At 38.6% G+C, this 22,466-nt stretch overlaps 1 protein-coding gene across 4 annotated transcripts in view; it reads left to right on the top strand.

Moving 5' to 3' along the window:
* LOC147615983 (uncharacterized) overlaps positions 1 to 5,006 on the top strand; it is a 143,286-nt gene extending 138,280 nt beyond the window's left edge. For all 4 annotated transcript variants that reach the window (XM_086778611.1, XM_086778612.1, XM_086778613.1 and 1 more), the window contains one exon: positions 3,713 to 5,006. In XM_086778611.1, coding sequence (XP_086634737.1) covers positions 3,713 to 4,789 — 1,077 coding nt within the window. In that variant the 3' untranslated portion in view covers positions 4,790 to 5,006. The remainder of the gene's footprint in view (positions 1 to 3,712) is intronic.
* Positions 5,007 to 22,466: the final 17,460 nt, after the last annotated feature.

Here is a 22,466-nt window from a genome sequence, read left to right on the forward strand (position 1 = left end):
TGTCTTAAATCTTTTCCAATTTCTACGTTCTCTTCTTCAATTTATTAAGGGTTCTTGATTGAACAACTTGTGGCATCTAATCAAGCAAAATCACCATAATGCCTCACCAAAATAAGGATGGTTCCCTAGGATGTGTGAGAAGACATCATTTTTTCATCATTACATTATGTTTTTAGATGGCTACTATAAGTTCTTAAAGTATTTATACTTTATGAGATTATTGATTTTTCGAAATCTTGCAGTTTCTTAGCCAAGGGATGAAACCTTTCGAAACAAAACCCGAAAAACCTCGAAATGTTTCTTGCGACTATGTCCCTAATGAGGGGCAAATATCAGCTTGCATAGCTTAATTACAGCATGCATTTGATGTTACAGACATGGGGTTTTTGCATTACTATTTGGGTATTCAGTTTATACCAACTGAGGGGGGCATCATGCTATCTTAGAGAAGATACATTGAGGAGCTCTTAGAAAGGTTCCAAATGACAGAATGCAAACCTGTTTCTACTCCTATGGAACCAGGCTTACAACTATCACTTCAGGACTCTTCCGAGCTATTTGATGTTGCCACTCATCAGTAGGCTGTGGGATGCCTTATTTATCTATGCACTACCCGTTTTGATATTCAGTATGCAGTGTCACAATTGAGCAGATTTATGCATTGCCCTGGCACTAGGCAATGGCAAGCAGTGAACCGTGTCTTTTGTTACCTTAAAGGCACTCAGGGCTTTGCATTTTTTATAGCAATGCGTCTTCTTTATGCTTGACCACCTACACTGATAGTGATTGGGCATACTGTTATGACACTAGGGTGTTAACCAGTGGTAATCGTTTCCTTCTTGAAAGTTCATGCATTTCATGGCTTAGCAAGAAGTAGTCAACAGTGGCCACTTCTAGTTGTGAGACTCAGTACAGAACAACATTCAAGGCTATTGTGGAGTGTGTATGGCTCCACTGTCTGTTGGCAGATCTTGGTATTAGACAACCGTCTTCTACCACCATTTTCACTGTCAGCCAGAGTGCATTGGTAGTGGCGCGGAATCTGGTTTTTCATGGGCAGACAAAGCACATTGAGGTGCATTATCATTATGTCAAGGAGAGGCTCCATGTAAGAGAGAGAGCCTTGACATATGTGCCTACACAAGCCAATGTGGCAGATGGGTTTACGAAGTCTCTTTCTAGGGAGAAGTTTGAAGCTTTTCGCAAAGCTTTAGGCTTCCTACTATCAGGGTGATTTGTCACACACCATGTATGTTCACACCATTCACTTCAGGGGGGGTTTGTTAGCCTTTGGTCTCTGGGAGGTCTTGGTGGGAATAGTCTTACACATTGACACTTTTTACCCTGTGTTGGCAAGGGTTTTTTCCTCGTGTGAACACACTCTTGTGTGTTGGGCTTCTTAACCTTGGGACTAGTATACTTTAGTATACACACTTATACTCATCACATTCATTCTCTTACATATGTTTTTCCAGCATCCCCTTATCTTGCTCTCAGTGTTCCTTGCATATGAGTGTGTTGTGCAGGTGCAGCTTTTACTCTCTGCTGGTAGGGGGTTTTTTCTAGTGTGAACACGCTCGTGTGTAGGGCTTTTTATAGTGTACTTTAGTACACACACTTGTACTCATCACATTCATTCTCTTACGTACGCTTTTCCAACATACCCCTATCTTGCTCTTCGTGTTGCATGCGTATGAGTGTGTGTTGTGCAGGTGCAGCAGGATCTCTACCCAACACAAATTCTCGGGAGCGGACGGGCTTCTACGCTCCTTTTTTCTTCGTCACTAGGATCTCATGGAAGGCGGCCTTAGAGAAGCCTTCAACGAGATTATGACTACGGGTGCCATGCCAGAGAGGCTTTCAGAGGGTGTGATACACTTGATTCCTAAAGAGAGTGGTGACAAATTGGAGATTCGACAGTGGAGACCCATCACCCCCGACTTGATTCATGATACTTACACAGGTTTTGTTCAGGATTGGGGCATTTTGGACAACATCTTCACTTTCTGGGAGGTGAATGTTTTGACCAGGATTTGCTAGCAGGATCTCATTGTGCTCCTATTAGAAAAAGCCTACGATAGTGTTGATTAGGCTGGTACATAGGAGTTTGGCGGTTGGCACGTGGTTGGCCATTGGAGGTAGACTAGCAGCATGTCCGAGATGTGGCCATCCCCCAACAATGTCTTTGGGATTGCCCGAAGGCTCAGCAGGTTTGGCAGCGGATTCTCTGCAGCTTCACTATGGACAAGGCCTCTTCCCGTACTGTTAGATGGGGCACTATCCCTTGGGCCATTGAGGTTGAGGTTGTCATGGCTTATGAGAAAGGTGGGGGACTAGCCCTTTAGATCTCTAGGCCAGGGTTCCACATTCTGTCGCGTCAGTTTTGTGCCCGACTAGAATGTTTTGTACAAATTTCATGAAAGGGAGATTTTGTCCATTACATGTGCACATGCATCCATTTTTGCATGTCTGAAATTGTTTTCGTGTGACTTGTATTTGTGTAGCTGCCCACCATGATGTGCTTACTGAGTGGGGACGCTTGCTTGTGAGCTGTGAAGCTTGCCCTGTCTTCTAACATGTTTTATTGCATGTGAACAGGTGGTAAGTTTGGCATATTCATTTATTTTAAATGTTGTTATTCTAACCTTCATATTTATAAAGTTATGTATTCACACTCATTAAAGTTATCGGCCTTGGGCAACAAATAGTGTCACCCTCGCATCTCAACAGTGCTAGTTCGAGTCCCATCTATCGGTCATTGGACTCTTGGTTCGAGCCAGAGATGGGAGATTTGTAGTAGCATTGTTGCATGGCGCATCCGGATAGCTCGATGCAGTGAAGCCATCGAAGGCACCCACACCCCCTGTGTGGAGTCCATCAAGAGCATATGGCTTGACATCATTCATACCCTCCACATATAGTGGGCCCTCCACAGATAGTGGGGGAAGCTTCAGGGTGGTTTTGACCATATGCGGAAGCATGGGAAGCCTTCCTGAGGCTCTAGCGACCTGGTCCTTTTCTCACAGATAGTGGTGGTGAGCCCACTTGGCACTACAGGCCACCTATCTGGTTATTTGCTCCTCCACCCCTTGTATGAGATAGTCTTCTTCACGTAGAGCGGCTAACTGAAGGAGAAGTGCATCTGCCCCCCGACCCCCCCCCCCCCCCCCCACGTTTTTTTTTTTGGTGGTTGTTCTCTGATCCTTACTCCGTACATGGAGGCGAGTTTGTTCTAGCCTTTTGAGGCTGTTTTTCTGTAAACTAATAGAAGGATCTTGTTTCCAGAAAAATAAAATAAGTGGTTCTTCCCACACACAAAAGAACCTACACACTTGCGGTTGTTCTCACACACTAGAATCACTTTATTAAAGCCTAGAATACTAACTTATTAGGTGCCAATTTACACAACCACCTAGCACTTGTTTATTCCCACATTCATCACTATTAATATTTAACAACATGTATACACACAAATAGGGATTCACACACATGAGACTCTGAATCCCAACTGTACATACCTTTATACATACATACATACATGCATGCCTGCCCTACACACATGCACAGGTCGAGTCATTGTTACCAAATCAATCGTCATACAACTTGCACTGAATGGAAATGGAACAAATTTCTTTTCAATGTCTTACTTTCAATTGGCTGTATGTGTTTCTACTGGATGCAAGTTTCGTTAAAGCCTTTTCATGCAATGCAGGACCAAGAGCTGAAGTTGAACGTGCAGGAAGATGAACTTGCTACACTGAGGTCAGAGTTGAAACAAATAATTGCTGTTATTAATGCAGCAAAAGTCACTGCTTTGTCATCTGAGAAAGAGCTCGACATTCTCAAGCAAGAAAAGGATCATCTTGAAGAGAGGCTTTGTACTGAGTTGAAGAGGCTAGAGGAAGCAGAAGGGAAGCGCAGGCTAGCTGAGAGAGATACCAAACTAGCTGTTGAGCGAGCTGAAAAGGCATGGGACGAGGCCTCATTGGCAAGAAAGGAGAAATTAGAGGGGGATCGGCTTGCTGCGGAAAGACTTGCTGCACAAGAGAGTGCTGAAAGAAAATGCGAAACCCTTGCCAGAGAGAGGGAGGACTTGTTTGAAGAGGTGGAAACGTTGCAAATGCTAGAGCAAGACACTATATCAAGAGTGAAATCTTTGGACAAACAGCTAGAGGAGAGAGATAAGGAGATGGGAGAGCTTTTGGATTCTGCACATAAGCAAAGGGCCAACACCATACATGTACTCGAGAGCTTGTTGGCTTCAGAGAGGCAGGCATGTGCAGAGGCCAATGCCCGAGCAGAGGCTTTGTCCTTACAGCTGCAAGCAACCCAAGGAGAGCTTGATGCTTTGCAGCAGGAATTCTCGACAAGTCGCCTCAACGAGACTGTCTTGGATAGCAAACTGAGAATGCACCATGGAGGGCAAGCAGGTAGTAAGACACCCTCTCCAGGGAAGAGGCTAAGGGACGATGCTAATGGGCCTGAAGAGTCAGTGCAGGATATGGTGGTGGATGCCAACAACTGGAGCTCAAGGAAGAAACCTCTCAACTTGACTGTTGAGAATGAGAGTAGCCCTACACACAGTCAAAATGATACCTCTGGCAAGCCTGATGAGAACAACACTCCAACAAGTGACTTGACGGACTCTGATGATTATGTGAAGTTTACTGCTGCTAGGCTCAAGCAGGAATTAACCAAAGCCGGCTTTGGAGAAGAGCTGCTGCAGTTTCGGAATCCTACAAAGAAAGAGGTTCTCAACCTCTACGAGAGGTTTGTACTCCAGAAATAGGTTCAAGCATCTAAGCCCATTTTGATAAACGGAGGATTTGTAATCACATTTCATGGTTTTGTGTTAAATGTAAATGTCACTGTACTGAAGGTGAGGATTCTCTCCAAGGCTGCTGCATCTGACGATATGCAAGTTGGCCAGGTGTTGTACAAGACTTACTAACATATCCTTGCAATGTAGAATTATATGTAAATTATCAAAGGAGTTTTTTGGTCTCTCCAATTACCTTACTCAACTTAGTTGATTTGGCTAGCAACATATCCAAGCTTTTTAATTTACGGGAACACTCCATAGTTGTTCTATGGAAGGCAAATGCAATTTTTAATGGTGCCAATATATCTCTTCTGTTTTGTCTACAACCATAACATAAAGATTAGTGTACATACTATAAGAGAAAGTATTCTTCTACTAAAACAAACAAAGGTCGGTTTATAGTATGAACTCAACTACATGAGCTGGCAGTATAATTATACCATAACTTCAATAAATCATAGTGGTTGTGACACATCATATAAACCACTGGTGGCATATCACCCATACTTTCACCAAACATGCTAGTGACGTGAGTGTGGAGTTGTCATTTTAGCATGTCATGCATATCCGCATTAGTTGAGCTTGATATCTCAACACTCTTTTCCTTGAGCTCAACTCTATACCTTGTACTCTAACTAAGCTTTGAAACTTTTTGAGCTTCTTTGTACCAAATGTTTTTGTGAAGATGTGAGCTGGTTGATTCTCTATGCTGACTTATACATTACTTGCTACAACCTTTTCTTTTACGAAATGATAATGCACTTTAATGTGCTTCGTCCTAGCATGATACATTATGTTACTAGCCAATTTTGTGTTCATGTTGTCACAATAAATGACAATAGCTTTATTCATGAGCTCATCCATATCTGCAAGTAGCTTTTGTAACTAAGCTACCTCACATGCTACCATAGCAGTGTCTTTGTACTTGTTCTTTGTACTTGACAAAGTAACCATTGGTTGTTTCTTGTTGCTCTAGTTAATACCACTTTCAAAAGAAAACATAAATTTGTTAGTAGATCTCTTGTATGAGATGTTACCTATCAATCTATATTTGTATATCCATGTATCTATGCATGTATTCCACTCGCATCTGTAGATGTAGTGGGATTGTAGCATCAATAATCTTTTTGCTTAAGGGAATATCCAATAAAGATGTATTTTTTAACCTTGGGATTTAATTTGTTTATTAACTCGTCTGGTATATATGTGATGTACCCAAATACTTTAAAGTGTATCAAATATGATTTTTGTGCTAGTGATTTTTTGTTTAGGCGTCATGCCATGACCTGTTGTAACAGTTTTGTTCATAATATAAATTGCACTTGCTATCACTTCAGTCCAAAAATAGTGAGGTATTCCTTTCTCATTCATCAACGCACAGATAACTTTTGTAATATACATGTTTTTTCTTTTTGTGACTCCATTTTGTTGCGGGGTGTACATGCATGTAAACTACCTCTTTGTTCCATGCTCTCTTTAGATAATCATTGAATTCATTGGATAATTATTCTCACCCATCATTTGATCTTAGGTATTTTATGTGCATGCCTTTGTCTTTCTCAATCATAGCCTTGAAGCTCTAAAAGTGTGAATATTTCACTTTTCTCTTTCATGAAGAGGCATACCCATCCTTTCTTAGTGTGCTCATCAATGAAAGATACATAATAGTGGCATCCTTTGATTGATGTTGTCTTTGTTTGTTTCAAAACATTAGAATGCATCACATCCGATCGTCTTTGACTTCCATTTTTCTCATGTGGAAATGCATACTTAGACTATTTTTTAAATTGGCATGGTTCACGTGCTTTGTATAATCCATCCACTTTGAACTTTGGTTAACCTATAACAATTCTTTAGGTATGTATATTTTTAAACCGTTTAATATTGACCTTACTAATACGTTTATGTCAAATGTTAGTGTTTGCAATCACACATGTACCATGTGCAAATATTGTAGTCTTTACTTCAAACATGTTTACATCCAATGTAATTATTCTTCTAGTTCTACTTCCCTTTGTAACATGCAACACTGGTTATTGCAATCTTCTACATAACATTTGTGAGAGTTAAACCTCACTTGTAGACCCCCTGCACAACCATTTGTAAAATAGAAACCAAGTTATTTGTAATGTTTGGAATATAAAGTATATTAGCTAGGTACCTTGTTTTGTCATCCTACATAGATAATAACACCTTACCAACACATGCAATAGGATACGTACTGTTATTACTTGTTTTCACATACCTTGATTTTTTCAATTTTTGTATATCTCTAAATTATTCACCATGGCTGGTCATGTGGTTTGAAGCATTTGAATCAACATACCATACATCTCCAGAATTTCATGCATCTGTAGTCATGGAATGAGTATATGTTGCATCATAAAAAGTTTCTCACTTTTATCTTCCGCTTTGCTAGCTTGAGGATGCATAGTTTCCTTTTAGTACAGCTTTTCACTTTTAATATCATTCTGCTTTTTATAGCAGTTCTTTGCTATATGACTTGGTTTTCCATAATAATAACACTATGCTATTTTTACTCTGATTTCTTTGCCATCCATCTCAGCCTCTCTGGCTCTCTTTGCCTTAAGATTGGTCTCTTTCATTTGTTTGTGCATTGATTTCCAAATCAGCATGTAACTTAGCCACTGGATAAAGATGTCTCTACCTTTACTTGTGTCCATGTAGAAGGCATGTTCTTACGTATTTTTAGAAGATGATTTACTCCCAACATTCATCTTCTCAGTGATTGGAAGGGTTATAAGGTCTAAAGTTTAGGAAGTTTTACCTGATAGATGTCCGAAATTGATCATAGCCTTTGTTAATCCCATTTAATGTGATTGACAGTAAGCCGATCATATCAATTGGAGCTCCTCTATGTCGATCATATCAACCAAAGCTCCAATAGAGTTGAGGACATTTGCAAGCTGCTTTAGTGAGTAGTCATTGATATGCATCTTATTTCTTTGCACATTATGCAACTGTTGCTTTAACTATATCTTTCTTGCTTTGATACTTGTGCTATATAACTTATCCAGGGTATCCCATACATGTCATGCAGTTATTGATTTAAGTACATCTTTCTTGCCTTGGTAGTTGTGCTATATAATGTAACCAGGGTATCCCATGCATCTTTATGTGTCATTGCATCTTGTATATAGCCGATCATAGAATCTAATACTCTAATAGATAATTAATACATGAGTTTACTAGCTTTTTCATGAGGCTTGTGTTTATTGAGAAGTGACATTTACTTCTGGAAGCTCTGGCTCTTTCTGGTCACCTAAAATAAACTCCCAATCAATATCATTTTCCCACGAGGGAGTTCCTCATCCTGAACTTTCATGCTTAGAAGCTGTTCTTGTCCCAACTTCTCGCTCACAATCTGGGACAGATTGTTAGACATAATTATTTGCAATAACGTACCAAGCAATGCTTGTAAAAACTTTCGTACTTATAGCAAACATATAATCTCCAACTCCTCTACGGTACTCTAAACTTGTTATATTGAACAAGCCGGTTACATAAACATAAATCCACCAATAACCAGCAAATCTCAGATTCTCTTCATAGAATTTCTTGCAACTAAATTTCTATCGACTATACACCAAAGTTGAAATTTTGCATAGATAGTCAAAATTGACAATTTCATACAGTCCTCGCCGAAACTTGTAAAGCCAAACGGGACCTGAAATGGACTTGAATCCAAATTCTAAAATCTTTGTGGTCCTACGAATCTCATTCACATAATATAATGCCCTTTTTCTTCATTGTAGAGGGCGGCTCAGGATGTGACAATACACCTTACTATTGTGCATGTGTGTTGCTCTTTACTAATAGCTGCTTGTAGAGATTTGCTTCCAAATCAAAGAAAAAGAGATGGAGTTACTCTTACATGTGTTTCACTTGCCTTCCTGGTATCTTGAGATCTTCATGCACAAACCGATGATGCTCTAATACCATGAGAAGAATGCGGGGAAGAGGGTGATAAGCTTGAGCTCCTTATAAGAAAATACATGAACATAAGAGTAGACAAACACATGAGTAGTGAAGCAAAAAAGAAAGATAGATGGTTGAATTTTCTTCTATATCTTTTCTCTTTTGTATAACCATAACATAAAGATAACTCTACATACTATGAGGGAAAGTTCTTTTCTACCAAAACATATAAAAGGTGTGGAGCTATCATCCTGGCATGTCATCCATATCTGCATTAGTTGAGCTTGATATCTCAACACAGGTTTCGGGCAATCATGGTTCCATTACGATTTGAATCTCTTTTTTTAAAGGAAAAACATACGAAGTTGGATTCATGTCGACCGCCCTCTTTTACTATGAAAAACAATATAAAAAATCATTCCAAATGCTTTAAATTGTGGCCAAAGGGTGTCCTATCCATGACGCTTTTCCTAAGCACTTCTAGACACCTTGCATGTGGAAGATGATCCACTGCAATGTTGGCTTAGGCAGCACTGACATATAACACCAACATGTAGGTTGAAATTTGGGATCTTCACGTCAGTTTTATTTTTGTACTTAAAATTTATTTCTAAATATGTTTTCATTGTATTTGATACAATGAAAAGATATTTAGAAATCTGGGATCTTCACGTCAGTTTTATTTTTGTACTTCAAATTTATTTCTAAATATGTTTTCATTATATATGATACAAACAATAGATTTACGAGTACTTGTGTGTTCTTGTGTTTGTATTTGGTTCCCTTGTGTGTGTGTGCTTGTGTTTGAGTTTCGTAGTACTCTTTTTCTCTCTATCTTTGTAAATCTTAGCTCATAGGCACATGTTCTCTACAATAAACGACTTGAGGTTTGTTATTTTCATGCACCATCCTATTCAATCATAGTTATCTGTTTTGATATGCCATTGAAAAGATGATATTTGATGACATTTATGTTCTGTTAACCTTCCTTGTGGTGGAAAGACATGGCTTACCTTGAATTCTTACAATGGAGGTTAAGATATAGAACTATCACTTTGTCCTACCTTATCTCAAAAAACTAAGGTGGAACGTAGTGATAGATCTCTGTTTCTAACCTCCATTGTAAAAGTTCTTGCTTGATCTCTCTGTTTTTAACATCCATTGAAGAGCTTTTTGCTTTTAATATGTTGAAATCTTCTGTAGGTTCTTGTTTGTGAATGATCATTTCTAGCTCATGGTGCTGTCTATTTTTTGTGCTTTCTCATGGTCTCACAAAGCTTGTAGATGCAATGTCTATGAATCTCTCTCTCTCTCTCTCTCTCTCTCTCTCTCTCTCTCTCTTTTCAAAATAGAATGCTTCACAAGAAAGAATGAAAACTCTCTCTCAAGAATGAATGCTCTCACACAAAGAAGAGCTTGCAATTGAAGATCCTTCTCTTTTACTCAGAAATGCCACATGAACAAGTAGATGGAAGCTCAAATTTCCACTCAAGAATCAATCTTTCTCTCTCAATATCTAATGTTGCCACCCTATGGATAATTAGAATAAGAATGATTGATAAAGTACTCCCAAAGAATGAGCTTCCTCTCACACCCTCCAAGGTGCCACTCAATGAAGAAAATGATGGAAGATCTATCAACCCAACAATAGACTCACCAATGAACTCACTAAGCAAGTTACTCACTATCACTATGCTCTCTCTCAACACTAAAGAAAGAAGCACTCCCATCGAAGGAAAATCTCTGATACCTATAAATATCTAGATCATAAAGTTTAAACTAGTGAGAATGGTTTACTCTAAGGATGAATAGAGAACCGATTATCCCACTAGAGAGTGCATGTTTGTTGTTCATGCTAAACTAGATTAGGAACTAATCAAATAAAGCATAAAGATAAATGATTATCATGATGAGCATTAGCCCTTACTTAAAACAATTAATAAGTAAACACGTGTAAGAGCATTTTTCACAAAGTAACACCAAGATTATATTAGGCATAAAGGGGTTACAACAATGAATCTCTCACACACTAGAATAAGTGTGGGAGGCCCATTTATTAGAGCATGTAGCTCCACTTCCATGACATGAGTATTTAGATAATTATTTTTCATAATAATATCCCAAGGAGCCAATAATAGTTATGCATATAATTTAGGCTTGTTTTTCCCACTTTTGGGTTTTGCTTTACATATTATTAACTATATCAAAGTTTTTAAGGTTTTTACATATAAAAACCTTTGCCAAAATATAAATGCTAATGGGTCTTTACACATGAAATAACTTTGTGCACTTTTGCATATATAGTAACCTTGTGCACATTCACACATTCCATTAAGCCAATTTCTATACACATTAAATCAAGAATATTTTTCTACGATTATTAAGCATCAAAATATGAGAAAGTATATATACCTGTAAACAGTCCTCCCGTTTGAGAGAACTATCCAGTTGTGTAGAAAAAAATGCTACAACAATAACATGATGCTCGTGGTTATCGACGTCATAATACCAACAAGGTAAACTCAGAGGTCCAAACATGGCTCAGAGGGTGATTAGGCATGGCTCAGAGGTTCTTATGGACATGGAATACCACAAACAGACTTAGAGGTTCATTGACTGAGCATGGCTCAGAGGCACAAGGCCATGGCTCAGAGGCTCGAGTGAACATGGACTGCAATAACAAAACTCGTGCGACACCTAAATTGGTGACCCTCACACTCATCATCAAATCACAAATAATATACACAAAATAACCTAGCAACATGAAAGGATATAGATGACATAAAATTCTAATACATGACTAACCAATGGATCTTCATCTTCACGTCATTACTTAATCCACCATCCATACGACACCTTAATCGGTATCCTCGTATAGTGTGACACCTCATTCAATACCCTCGCACATCTCATGCCATGCCATGCGACACCTCAATCGGTACCCTCGTACATGGTGTGGGTACCTATACTCATAGATGCAATCCACGTTGGTTAAACAATTAATTGAACATGTCAATTAATCCCAACGTTGTCGTGAGATATAGACAACCATAAAATCAAAATACACGAACCAATAGGCATAATAGACACGGGTGTCCTCATCAATAAAATATAATTCCCAGTAAACAAGAGTTAATTCTCATATCATTCCCTCTTGCTGGGGTTGCAAATGTCTTCAGTTGCATAAATCCATGAGAGGATGGCTTCATGTGGTGTGGAAGACTAGATCAACACATAATGCATATGCAATGAACCAATCAAATGAATGTATATAAAACGAGTCTAAGTGTCCCATACCACATAGGTGCATTCCACATACACACATAGGATGGTAAAAGATAGAAGACATAAATGTGTTAGGAGTAAGTATATGAAACGAATCTGATGTTCCATACCATCAGATTAATTCCATATATCACTCCTTTAGAATAGAAGTTTGAGACGGAGTGGCCAATTCCCTCTGAAACTTAAATTTCGACACAAATTTTTATTATCTTAAAATTTTATTTAAGTTATTGAATTTGAACTAATCTTAATGTTGAATTTATTATGTTCTTACGTTGTAAAAATATTATCAAAGTGTTAAAGAAGTATAGTACAAATGTGAAAAGTGTACAAAAAGAAGTAAATATATATATACCTCCATCGTTATGGTGTTATTGAAATTATCTGTCAAAAACAATTTTAACACTCCAAAGAGATGTGAATCGTTATGGTTTCTTATGGATAGGAAATATAAAGTTGTTAAATATAATTCATGAGAAACTTAACATCATAAGAGTAAAAGATAAATTGATTATGGATATAAGGATAGGAAATACTAACCTTGAGTTGAAAAGCTATTTGAGAGGGTGTGGAATTGTAAATAAAGAATAGATAAATTTGATTTTTCAATACATCAAAAGTTTAAGCACAAATATAAATATGAATGACTAGTAACAATTCTAACAATCTTGATTAAGTAAACAAGTCTAGATGATGAAAAGATTAATTTGCATTTGAAGTTGAAACTTGAATAATAAATATGAAACCTAGCAATCATAAGGTTTAGTCAAGCGTAAGGTCGTCATACCTTACATATATTCGATTGCAATGATGTTTTGTAAGTGTCGGATAGCTTTGTTGGATTGGATTGCAATTCATCAAAAGACAGAAGCTTGTATGGGAAGAATAATATTCGTTGGTGTCAAAAAAATCAACTAATAACCATGGATCCGAAAATCTTCAAAAGCTCAAGAATATTGCTGATGTAGAAGATAACTCTTTGATGTCGACAATAAATTCAAATAATAACTCATTAAAAGAGTGAAGAATGTTGAAGAAGATAACCAAAATAATTTCTTGATGCCAAAATAAGGCCAATAATAACTTGTTGAGGAGGTCGTAAAAAGAGTTAAAAAATTGTCGAAGAAGAAAACACCTTCGTGGACTTGCTGAAATTATTTTTGCTTTTGTAAAATTTCATTTCCTTCTTTTTGCAGGGTATAGAAGGCTTTGAAGTGTGTAAATATAGGATTTTTAAAGCTTATGTAGTAGGTAAATGATAAGGTTTTAAAGGTTATAATATATTGAAGCTTTTTAAGTAGAAGCTTTAATTAAAGCTTTACTAAGCTTTGAAGTAAAGCTTATCAAAACCTTCATGAGACGGCCACGAAACGGTAAAACTGTGCGCTCGCGCGATTTTGGAGAGAGAGAGAGAGAGAGAGAGAGAAAAGAAGAATCACCCGCAATTAAAATTTTTAAAGCTTTTTAATAATAAAAGCTTTAATAATCACCCGCTGCCTAAGCTGTGAGAGAAAAAACTGGTCGCTGAAATTGGAGAGAGAGAGAGAGAGAGAGGGGATAAAAAGAAAAGATTAAAAAAATTAATTAAAAAAAAAGAATTTTGGGTTTTAATTCTCCAAATTGGGTTTTAATTCTTCAAATTGCTCTTCAATGATTTTTGTAATTGAAGAATAGAAAGTTGAAAACTAAAAGCCCTCCACATCACCTCTCTCTCACAACATACTCAACAACAGCTTAGCAAACCTCTGTTATGGAGCTCAGTCACTCTCCCCTTGCTAATTCTATCCACTTATTCACAAGAGGCCAGGCCAAGAAAATTAGAAAACCTTTCTTTTTCATGAAGAGGTGGATTTGGAGAGTGGTATGAAGAGGTGGATTTGGAGCGTGGTTTTCCACCCTTCTTTGCCCTTTGGTCAATAACTAGTTGTAGTTTCCTTGTCCTTTGGATAAAAGAATTGCAAATTTTCATACCTTGTGCCTCTTCTTCAATTTTTGGGCTTGACCTTGATGTAAGCATCTTTGCAGAGCCTTTTTGGCAGACTCTCCATGGCCCGTGCAAATATTTTTGAATTTGTTGAGAAGCCTTCAAATTTTCTCCAAGCCAATAAACTTTGATAAAAAATCAGTTTCTTGATTTTTCTTCAAGTCTCCATGACCCAAATTCAATACTTGAATTTGTTGTGCTTTGATACCACTCTCATAGGACCATGGTACATAGAGATTAGAATATTCCGCAAATTGAATAGAAGAAATAAACCATATACACCATCGCATAATTCAAGAGTATAAAAATCAAAGAACACAAGATTGGGTGCAATCTCTCCCCTCATGCGTATAGCTCCACTTCCACGACATGAGTATTTAGAGAATTGTATTCCATAAAAACAGCCTAAGGAGCTAATAATAGTTATGCGTACAATTTGGGCTCACTTTTTTCACTTTTTATTTTTGATTTACATATTATTAACCATATCAAAGTTCCTAAGATTTGTACATGAAAAAATCTTTGCCCAAATATAAATGTTAATGGGCCTTTACACATGAAATAACTTTGTGCACATTTGCACATATAATAAACTTATGTACATTCGCACATTCCATTAAGCTAATTTCTGCACACATTAAATCAAGAATATTTTTCTATCATTATTAAGCATTAAAAATATGAGAAAATATATATACCTGTAACAGTCCTCCCGTTTGAGGGAACAGCTATCCTCAGTTGTGTAGAATAAAATGCTACAACAATAACACGATGCTTGTGGCTATCGACGTCATAAAACCAGTAAGGTAAACTCAGAGGTCCGAACATGGCTCAGAGGTTGATTAGGCATGGCTCAGAGGTCCTTATGGACATGGAATACCACAAACAGACTTAGAGGTTCATTGACCGAGCATGGCTTAGAGGCACAAGGGCATGGCTTACAGGCTCGAGTGAACATGGACTGCAATAACAAAACTCGTGCTTCTTCTTGCCCTACTTTTGCGAGAGAGAACCATCATGAAGGTTTATCTCTTCTTGCCTCCATCTAGGAATTAAGAACTCTCCATTCACCCCTTTAGAGCATTCCGGTGTGATGGGAGAACGTGTTGAATGAGCTAGCACACCCAACCACAAGACCCAATGAACATATGCTTTGACAAGTCTAAAGTAAGCTCTTAACTTGAACATATTTGGTACCGTTCGCGCTGAGGATTGGCCTAGGGATTAGCTCCATATTTCCATCCATTCCAAGCTACTGGGATTATCTAATATTGCTCCGTGTTGATTAAGGTGTCATACTCCAAAAAACACATGGTTTTGGGACCTTGGATGTGTTTATTTTGTTGCTTTTAATTTCCATTTGATGTTTATTTTGCACTAAGACATTCTATGCTAGAATCCTAGCTTTTGGTGATTTGCATGAAATTAGAGCCCAAGAGGCTTAGATTTAATTACTTTGAGTCAAGAATTAGATTAGTAATTATGATTAAAAGTGAACCACTCCGAAAACATGAGCATTGAGCTCTATTAGGTTGAATTAGAGTGAAGTTATCAATTAGTTTATGCATTTCATAAATTTTCATAAATTAGTGATGCATTATAGGGAAGGTAGAGTAGATGTATGCTAAATCATCTAAAAATAATAATAAAATACTTAATTATATCACAACTCTTAATTAGGATTAAGAACACTAAAAACACCCCATCAAGTCCAAAAAATCACAAAACTACTAAAAACTAGGCTAAACCAACTCTTGGTTAGGGGATGCAAGCCCACAATCTCATGTAAAAAGACATAAGTCTAGACATGTGAGCCAACAGATGTGGGCTTGGGTATGTGAGCCATGAGTCTGGACACGTGAGCTCTGAGTATGAAGACACGAGCCTATGGACGTGAGCCTGGTGTAGGTGTAGATATACCTAATATAGTACAAACCAATTATTTTACAAGCATAAGAACCCATATGGACATACTTATCCATATATTTAAAAGATATTCTTATTATACAATTTGTACTAACTACAAATTTCAAGGAAAATTCTTATCCTTTGTAATTATTGAGAAATTAAGTATCCTTATTACCCATAATAAGTACACATTAATCATGTCAATAGGCCCTATTTCTAGATTTTCCGTTGTCCTAAATACGCCTATTTCACACCGGGGAAAGACGTGAGCTAGTTCAAATGAAAAAAGTGTGAGTTTAGTTCATATAAAAAGGGCATAACCTACCCATGTAAGCTTGGAGTTATGAGCTTGTAGACATGATCCTAGAGATGTGAGTCTAGAGGCATGAGCTTGGGCACGTGAGCCTAGACATGTGAGCTTGGAGGCATGAGCCTGGAGATATCAACATCGAGGTGTGAGTCTAGAGGCATGAACCTAGACACATAAGCCTAGCATTAAAAAAAAAATCAACAAAAAAAAAAGTTTGGAATCATTCTCAAACATGATCTAGGAGCACCAAGGACCTTTGATGTGAACTTGATCCTAGTAGTAGCACAAAAACATCACACTCAATAGAGTGCGCTCTAGTTAAGTTAAGAAGGCTAGACTTCTTCAGATCTACATCTCTAGTAGCAAGGAGACATGGGAAGAAATGAGCTAGCAAAACATATACAAGAGCGGAGAAAATCACGGAACACATGCTGCCACCATGGTCCTCCAAATTATGTATTCACCACAATAGGCTCGATAACGCCTTAAATTTTATAAAGAAGGCATTCAGCCACCCTATTTTTGGGTGTAGCTCTAGCAAAGGAATGGGATCAGGATCTAAAACCTCAAGTTTTGCTCCCACAAGAAGCAGCCAAAACATGTTAGACACCATAATGTTTTAAACATCTAATGTCAGCCTCCTTGAGCTGGGTTTATCCCAAGAAGATTATGACCAACAAGTAGCCCCACAGTTTTGACAAACGGGACATGTCTCTTTTGCTATACCTCCAGGGATAAGTATTCCACAATACACATAATAGTAATAAGCATAGACATTGCAAGAAGAAATGGTGTCACAATAATGCACTATAGAAGTTCCTTTACCATAGAACCAAGTTCTAGTTCATCTCGATTTAGATGAGCAACATGGAACACGGGGAAGGGAAAAGAACTATTATTAGGGACCAACCCATCACAAAGGGCCTGCAAGGGCATTCATAAAACATGTCCTTATCTAGTAGTGAGCTTGTAGAGTAGGTTGGTGGAGGACAAGTGTCATTGGAAACCACAGGCAAGAGATCATGTACCTTGAACCATAGGATCTTACGCAACCACCTCCTTACATTCCACCATCACATGAATACTTAGAAGACATGTTGAGGATGGCAAGAAATGGAAAGAGGGTTGTGACCAACATAGCACTTAGAGGCTCAGAGTTAGGAAAATCCATGCTAATCTATATCTCAAGGATGATGAACAATTTGATGGAGCTAGATATCCCATTTAGTACCTAAAAAAGTTCAATTTGATGGACATGGGACGAATTGATGATCCCACCGAGATTTGTTCATTTGGACCAAGATTTATTCATTTGGACTTTTCCTTGAAGGCAAAGTAAACAAGTGGTTTAGGCCACTAAACCCACTTGAAAAGGCCACCTATGAGGTCATGAGACACACATTCATTGTGGGATTCTAGCCTAGTGGAGCCCAATCACATAGATCTATAACCTCAAGTAGGAGAAGGGAGAAACCATACCAGACTACATTTCTAGAACCAAGTATCTCCACATGAGATGTAGCACCCATGAAAGATTGGATGACTTATCATGCTTATTGATTGATTTATGGGTCAATTTCAAGAGCAAGAGGCTTCATGACCATCTCTATAGGTATAGGCACTAGATCTTTGTTGATGAGTGCTACCACCTCGTGAGGCAGCCCTATGAGGTAATAGACCTAGTAGACAATCTCCAAGTTAAGGATGTAGAAATCATCCACTCAAACCAAGAGATAGGAGACATTATCCAAAGACTCATCATCGTCCAAGGATGCCCAACTAGAACCAACTAATGAGCCTCTCCAAAACATAATGATAATACACCTCAATGTGCTTTGTGCGAGCATGAAACACTAGGTTTCTTGCAAACAGCTAATGCACTTTGGTTGTCAATGAAGATGGAGTTGGTGGACTAATGTCCAACACCTAGACCTGCCAAAAGGTGCCTAAGCCATACACACTCTACAGTCACTATAAAGCTACCTTGTACTACTTAGCTTCATAGCTCAAAGTGGCCACCACTGTGAATGTTTCTTGCTAAGACATGATATATATGAATCACCAAGGTGAAAGCAAAAGCCACTAGTGGATACCTTGTACTACTTAGCTTCATAGCTCAAAGTGGCCACCACTGTGAATGTTTCTTGCTAAGCCATGATATATATGAATCACCAAGGTGAAAGCAAAAGCCACTAGTGGATACTTGCGTCATGCCATAACATATAGCGTAATCAAAATCACTGAAAACATGTAACCAAACATCAACCCCTTAGCATAGAATAGGCCAAGGGACTAACTACCCTATAAGTATCTAAATACTCTCCTGGAAGCCTGCCAATGCTTAATTTTGGAATCGTGCATAAACTTTCTCAATTGGGAGACCCCAAAATGAATGTCTGGTCTGGTATTGCATAGATAGATGAGGCATCTAATAGCTTGCTTTGCTGATAAAGTGATGCATCAAATGGTTCACTTGCATCCTGAAGACTAAGCCTAGCACCTATCTCTATTGGTGTAGCAATAGGTTTACACTCTTCAAGGCCAAACTGTTTAAGCAGCCTCTGTATGTGTACTTTGATTATAACATTACAATACCATCATCTATTCTACATAAACTAAATGCACCATGATTAATCCCATATTAGGATTCTTAACAAGTTGGTTGAGTGTGTGAATAAACCTTAGAGATGCAAGATATTATCTTATGAGTTGTGGAAAGTTAAGAATGCCACATGAGATATTGTGTGAATGGTGAGAGCCACATAAAATAATGCGAAAAATGTTGAGAAATGTGGTGCCAAAGAGCACAAGGAAGAGGAAGGGAGTCAAAATAAATAGCTAAACAAGAGCAAAGTCTAGCATGAAGCCACATGAACAAAGGGAATTATCCCACATTGATGTACAAGCCCAAGGGTGTACCTCCTCATAAAAAAGGGGAGCATTTCAAGTAATGAACATATCACTTGCACTTATCTCAAGTCTCTTAATTCATCTTGATGTCTAATTGTACTTAAGTGCATCTTAATTAGCACACACACTCATTATGAGTTTTTTCCATTTCTATCCACCTTAGATTAGTGATTAGTGTAGGATTAGTTTATAATTAGGTAGATGTTTTATCATTAGGAGAGTTTGATCCACGATTCTCAACATAGTATTAGAGCTTAGGTCTAGCTCTCCTAGGCTTACATTAGGGATTGGATCATTAGAGCAAGTATTTAGGATTCTCTCCATTAGATATTGTGTTTAGGGAATGATTAAATTTAGGATTTGCTCATTTCACTTATCTTTAATAGAGAATTTGTGAAAGAGAAAGACTTGTGGGAAGATTAGAATAGAGAGGGCTGTTTTGCAAACAAAGGAAGTGATTCTACATTGTAGTATATAAGAGAGATATTTTCTATCTACATTTACAAACCTAAAGGCAACCTGTAGAAACCGTGTAGAAACAGCTTCACCAACCCATCCTTGGCATCATCAATTTGCATAGAAGCACAACGTGGGCAGCAAGGCAGTGGATAAGGTAGAGAAAGAAGTCAAAGTAAAAAGGAGCTTGCGCAAGCTCATGAAACTGAGCAAACAACTAACTCAAAAGCGATACAGAAGTAAGCCACTAACTCTAAAGCTCATCAAATTTCAACAGTAAGCTGAAAGCTCACCAGCTCCCTTGTCCTGTTAACGTCGGTCTTCTTGCAAATGAGACTGGAAAATCACCGACCGATACCCTTGATAGAGGTAAGAGCAAACATGATCTTCTAGTGCTCGTCGACATTCGTGTTCAGAACTTGAAGAATGTGTTGAAAATCTTCGTTTGCCATGAGTGAAATTTTCCTAGGGCTGTGTAACGCGACTACTTGGACATGTGAAGGTGGTCATAAAGTAGTGTATTCACCATTGAGATCTTCTTCAACTTTCTTCAACCAAGGCTAAGGCAATCCCAAGATGCAAGCTTGAGATGCAATTTCCATAATAAGGTACATGAAGGTCACCAGAGTCAGTTTTTGGTGTTATTACATTGTATACGTATGAAGATACCCTACCGAGGCCTCGAAGAGCCTTAAATGGATGTATAATCTCACCCAAATTATGAGGGTCCCCTGCCCAATCTCAGGGAGCTCAAAACAGATGTATTTGTGGTGTGCATTGAGTTGTGCATGCATGAATGAATGCACTTTATGGATTGGTTTCTTTTTTTGAACACACGGGTATCTCAAAAGCACTTGGGGTGGCTCTTCCCCCAAGAAAAATGGTGCTCATAGCATACTTGAGTGGCTAGACTGGTACACACACACACACACACACACACACACACACACACACACACACACTTGTTGAATACTCCAATTTGCATTGAGGAGGACTGTCAAGATTAGAAATTCCAAATTATTGAGGTTGAGAGGTGAGTTGGTCAAATTAGTTGAAGAGATGGTTAGTTCACACACCTAATTTTACATTGAGGAGGGGTGTTAAAATGTGCAATTTAAAATAAAGCTCGGGTTATTTGGTTCAGTGTGTGAATGCACCTTAGAGGTGCAAGATAAGAATGTGACATGAGATATTGTGTGAATGGTAACAGCCACATAAAAGAATGTGGAAAAGGGATTGCCATATGGCATGATGATGTGTGAACGAGATTGGGCTAGAGGTTATCTATATTAGAAGTCTTTTATTGTATGGCTCATAGCATATCACAAATACAAGGTGTTGAGTGTGCTTATCTTGTCCACCTCTCATTAGTGTGCAATCAACATCATGGTTTTTCTTGATTATTATGAGCCTCCTTAAACATATGTTTAATATGTGATTATAGCATTAGGCTTAGAACGATCTCAAACTATTAACATACCACATGGAGGAGTCCTACTAGATTTTTAGGTAACCCAAAGTCATGGAGCATCTACAAAGACTTGCAGTCAATGGGCTAGCAGCTCTTCTTGCTTGGGACCCTGATATCAGCACCTACAAAGACTTGAAGTCAATGGGCTAGCAGCTCTTCCTGCTTGGGACTTGGACCTCAACACCTATTGTAGATTCATATCTTCTTATAATACCCACCTTAGCACCATTGGCATAGTCCATGATGCTACAAGTGCCAACTTGACTTTGACCTTCATAGTCGATGTGGTCTGGGCTAAAGTCTGAGAGGCCTTGCGTGTGCCCCAAGCGATAGAGCTTACTAGAAGGTGAGTGGAGCACAAGGAATGGTTAGAGACATGGGGCCCAATCAGGGAGTGAAATGGGAAGACATCACTCAACCTAACCTATGTACCCTAGCCCAAATTCTCACCATGCTAACCAATCTCTGATGGACACGGACAGGTACAATATATGAAACCTCTCCTTCCTCACCTGCCCTCTCCTTCCTCACCTGCCCTCAAGCAAGGTCTGCTACTAATGAACTAGGTCAACCATTTCCACCATGAGCTCCATAGCATTTACCCAAACCTAGCTGGCAAATTTGAGGTAGCCATGATCCTCATAAAGTTTCTCTACTACATGGATGGGAAGAGCTCCCTGATCCCTATAGCTACCAAAGCACTGCCACCTTAAATAGGCCCCCTCGGTAGAAAACCCTAGTAGGTCCCTCCCAACCAACTCTCCTAACCCCCACAAGAAGCAGAGGTTGGATCGAGAGACCATTGTTAGTGATGCCTTTGTCGGAAGTTTTTGAAACAAACCTAATGTATATCCCCACACAACCGACAAGCGACAGGCCCAAGTGCCAGGTAGGACCGAGAAGAGACAATGTAGTTTTAATGGTCCCTCCCATAGATCTATCCCTATTGTTGAGAATGTTTTAGGAAGTGCTAGACATTTAGTTCGTTTTGAGAGCAATAGATTTTTACTAAGACCCATTAGTGGTATAGGAAGGACACCTCTCCTCTGTTGAAAGCTTCTTGCAAGCCCTCTCAGGGATGCCTTGCAGACTTTATCACCAATTTTTCCTCATGTTGATCCACAACCTTGCTAGGAACATGACCGCATACATGGCTAGACAAAAGTAGTAGACGGATGCAGCCTGGCAAGCACTCCTCCTAGCATATACCACCATCACCTAGCTACTACTTGGGACCCAGAAGAATGCTGCCACATCGCCCTCAACAATTAACTATGGGTCTAGGCCCTTGATGAGGCTGAATCCAAGATCACTCATCTACAGTGTAAGCTAGAGCTCCTACACACACGAAAGTAGATGGGGCCCAGAACAACCATAGCAC

The sequence above is a fragment of the Cibotium barometz genome, chromosome 39 (assembly GCF_041138505.1).
Source record: "Cibotium barometz isolate CiBa-2024 chromosome 39, ASM4113850v1, whole genome shotgun sequence".
NCBI classification, from domain to species: Eukaryota; Viridiplantae; Streptophyta; class Polypodiopsida; order Cyatheales; family Cibotiaceae; genus Cibotium; species Cibotium barometz.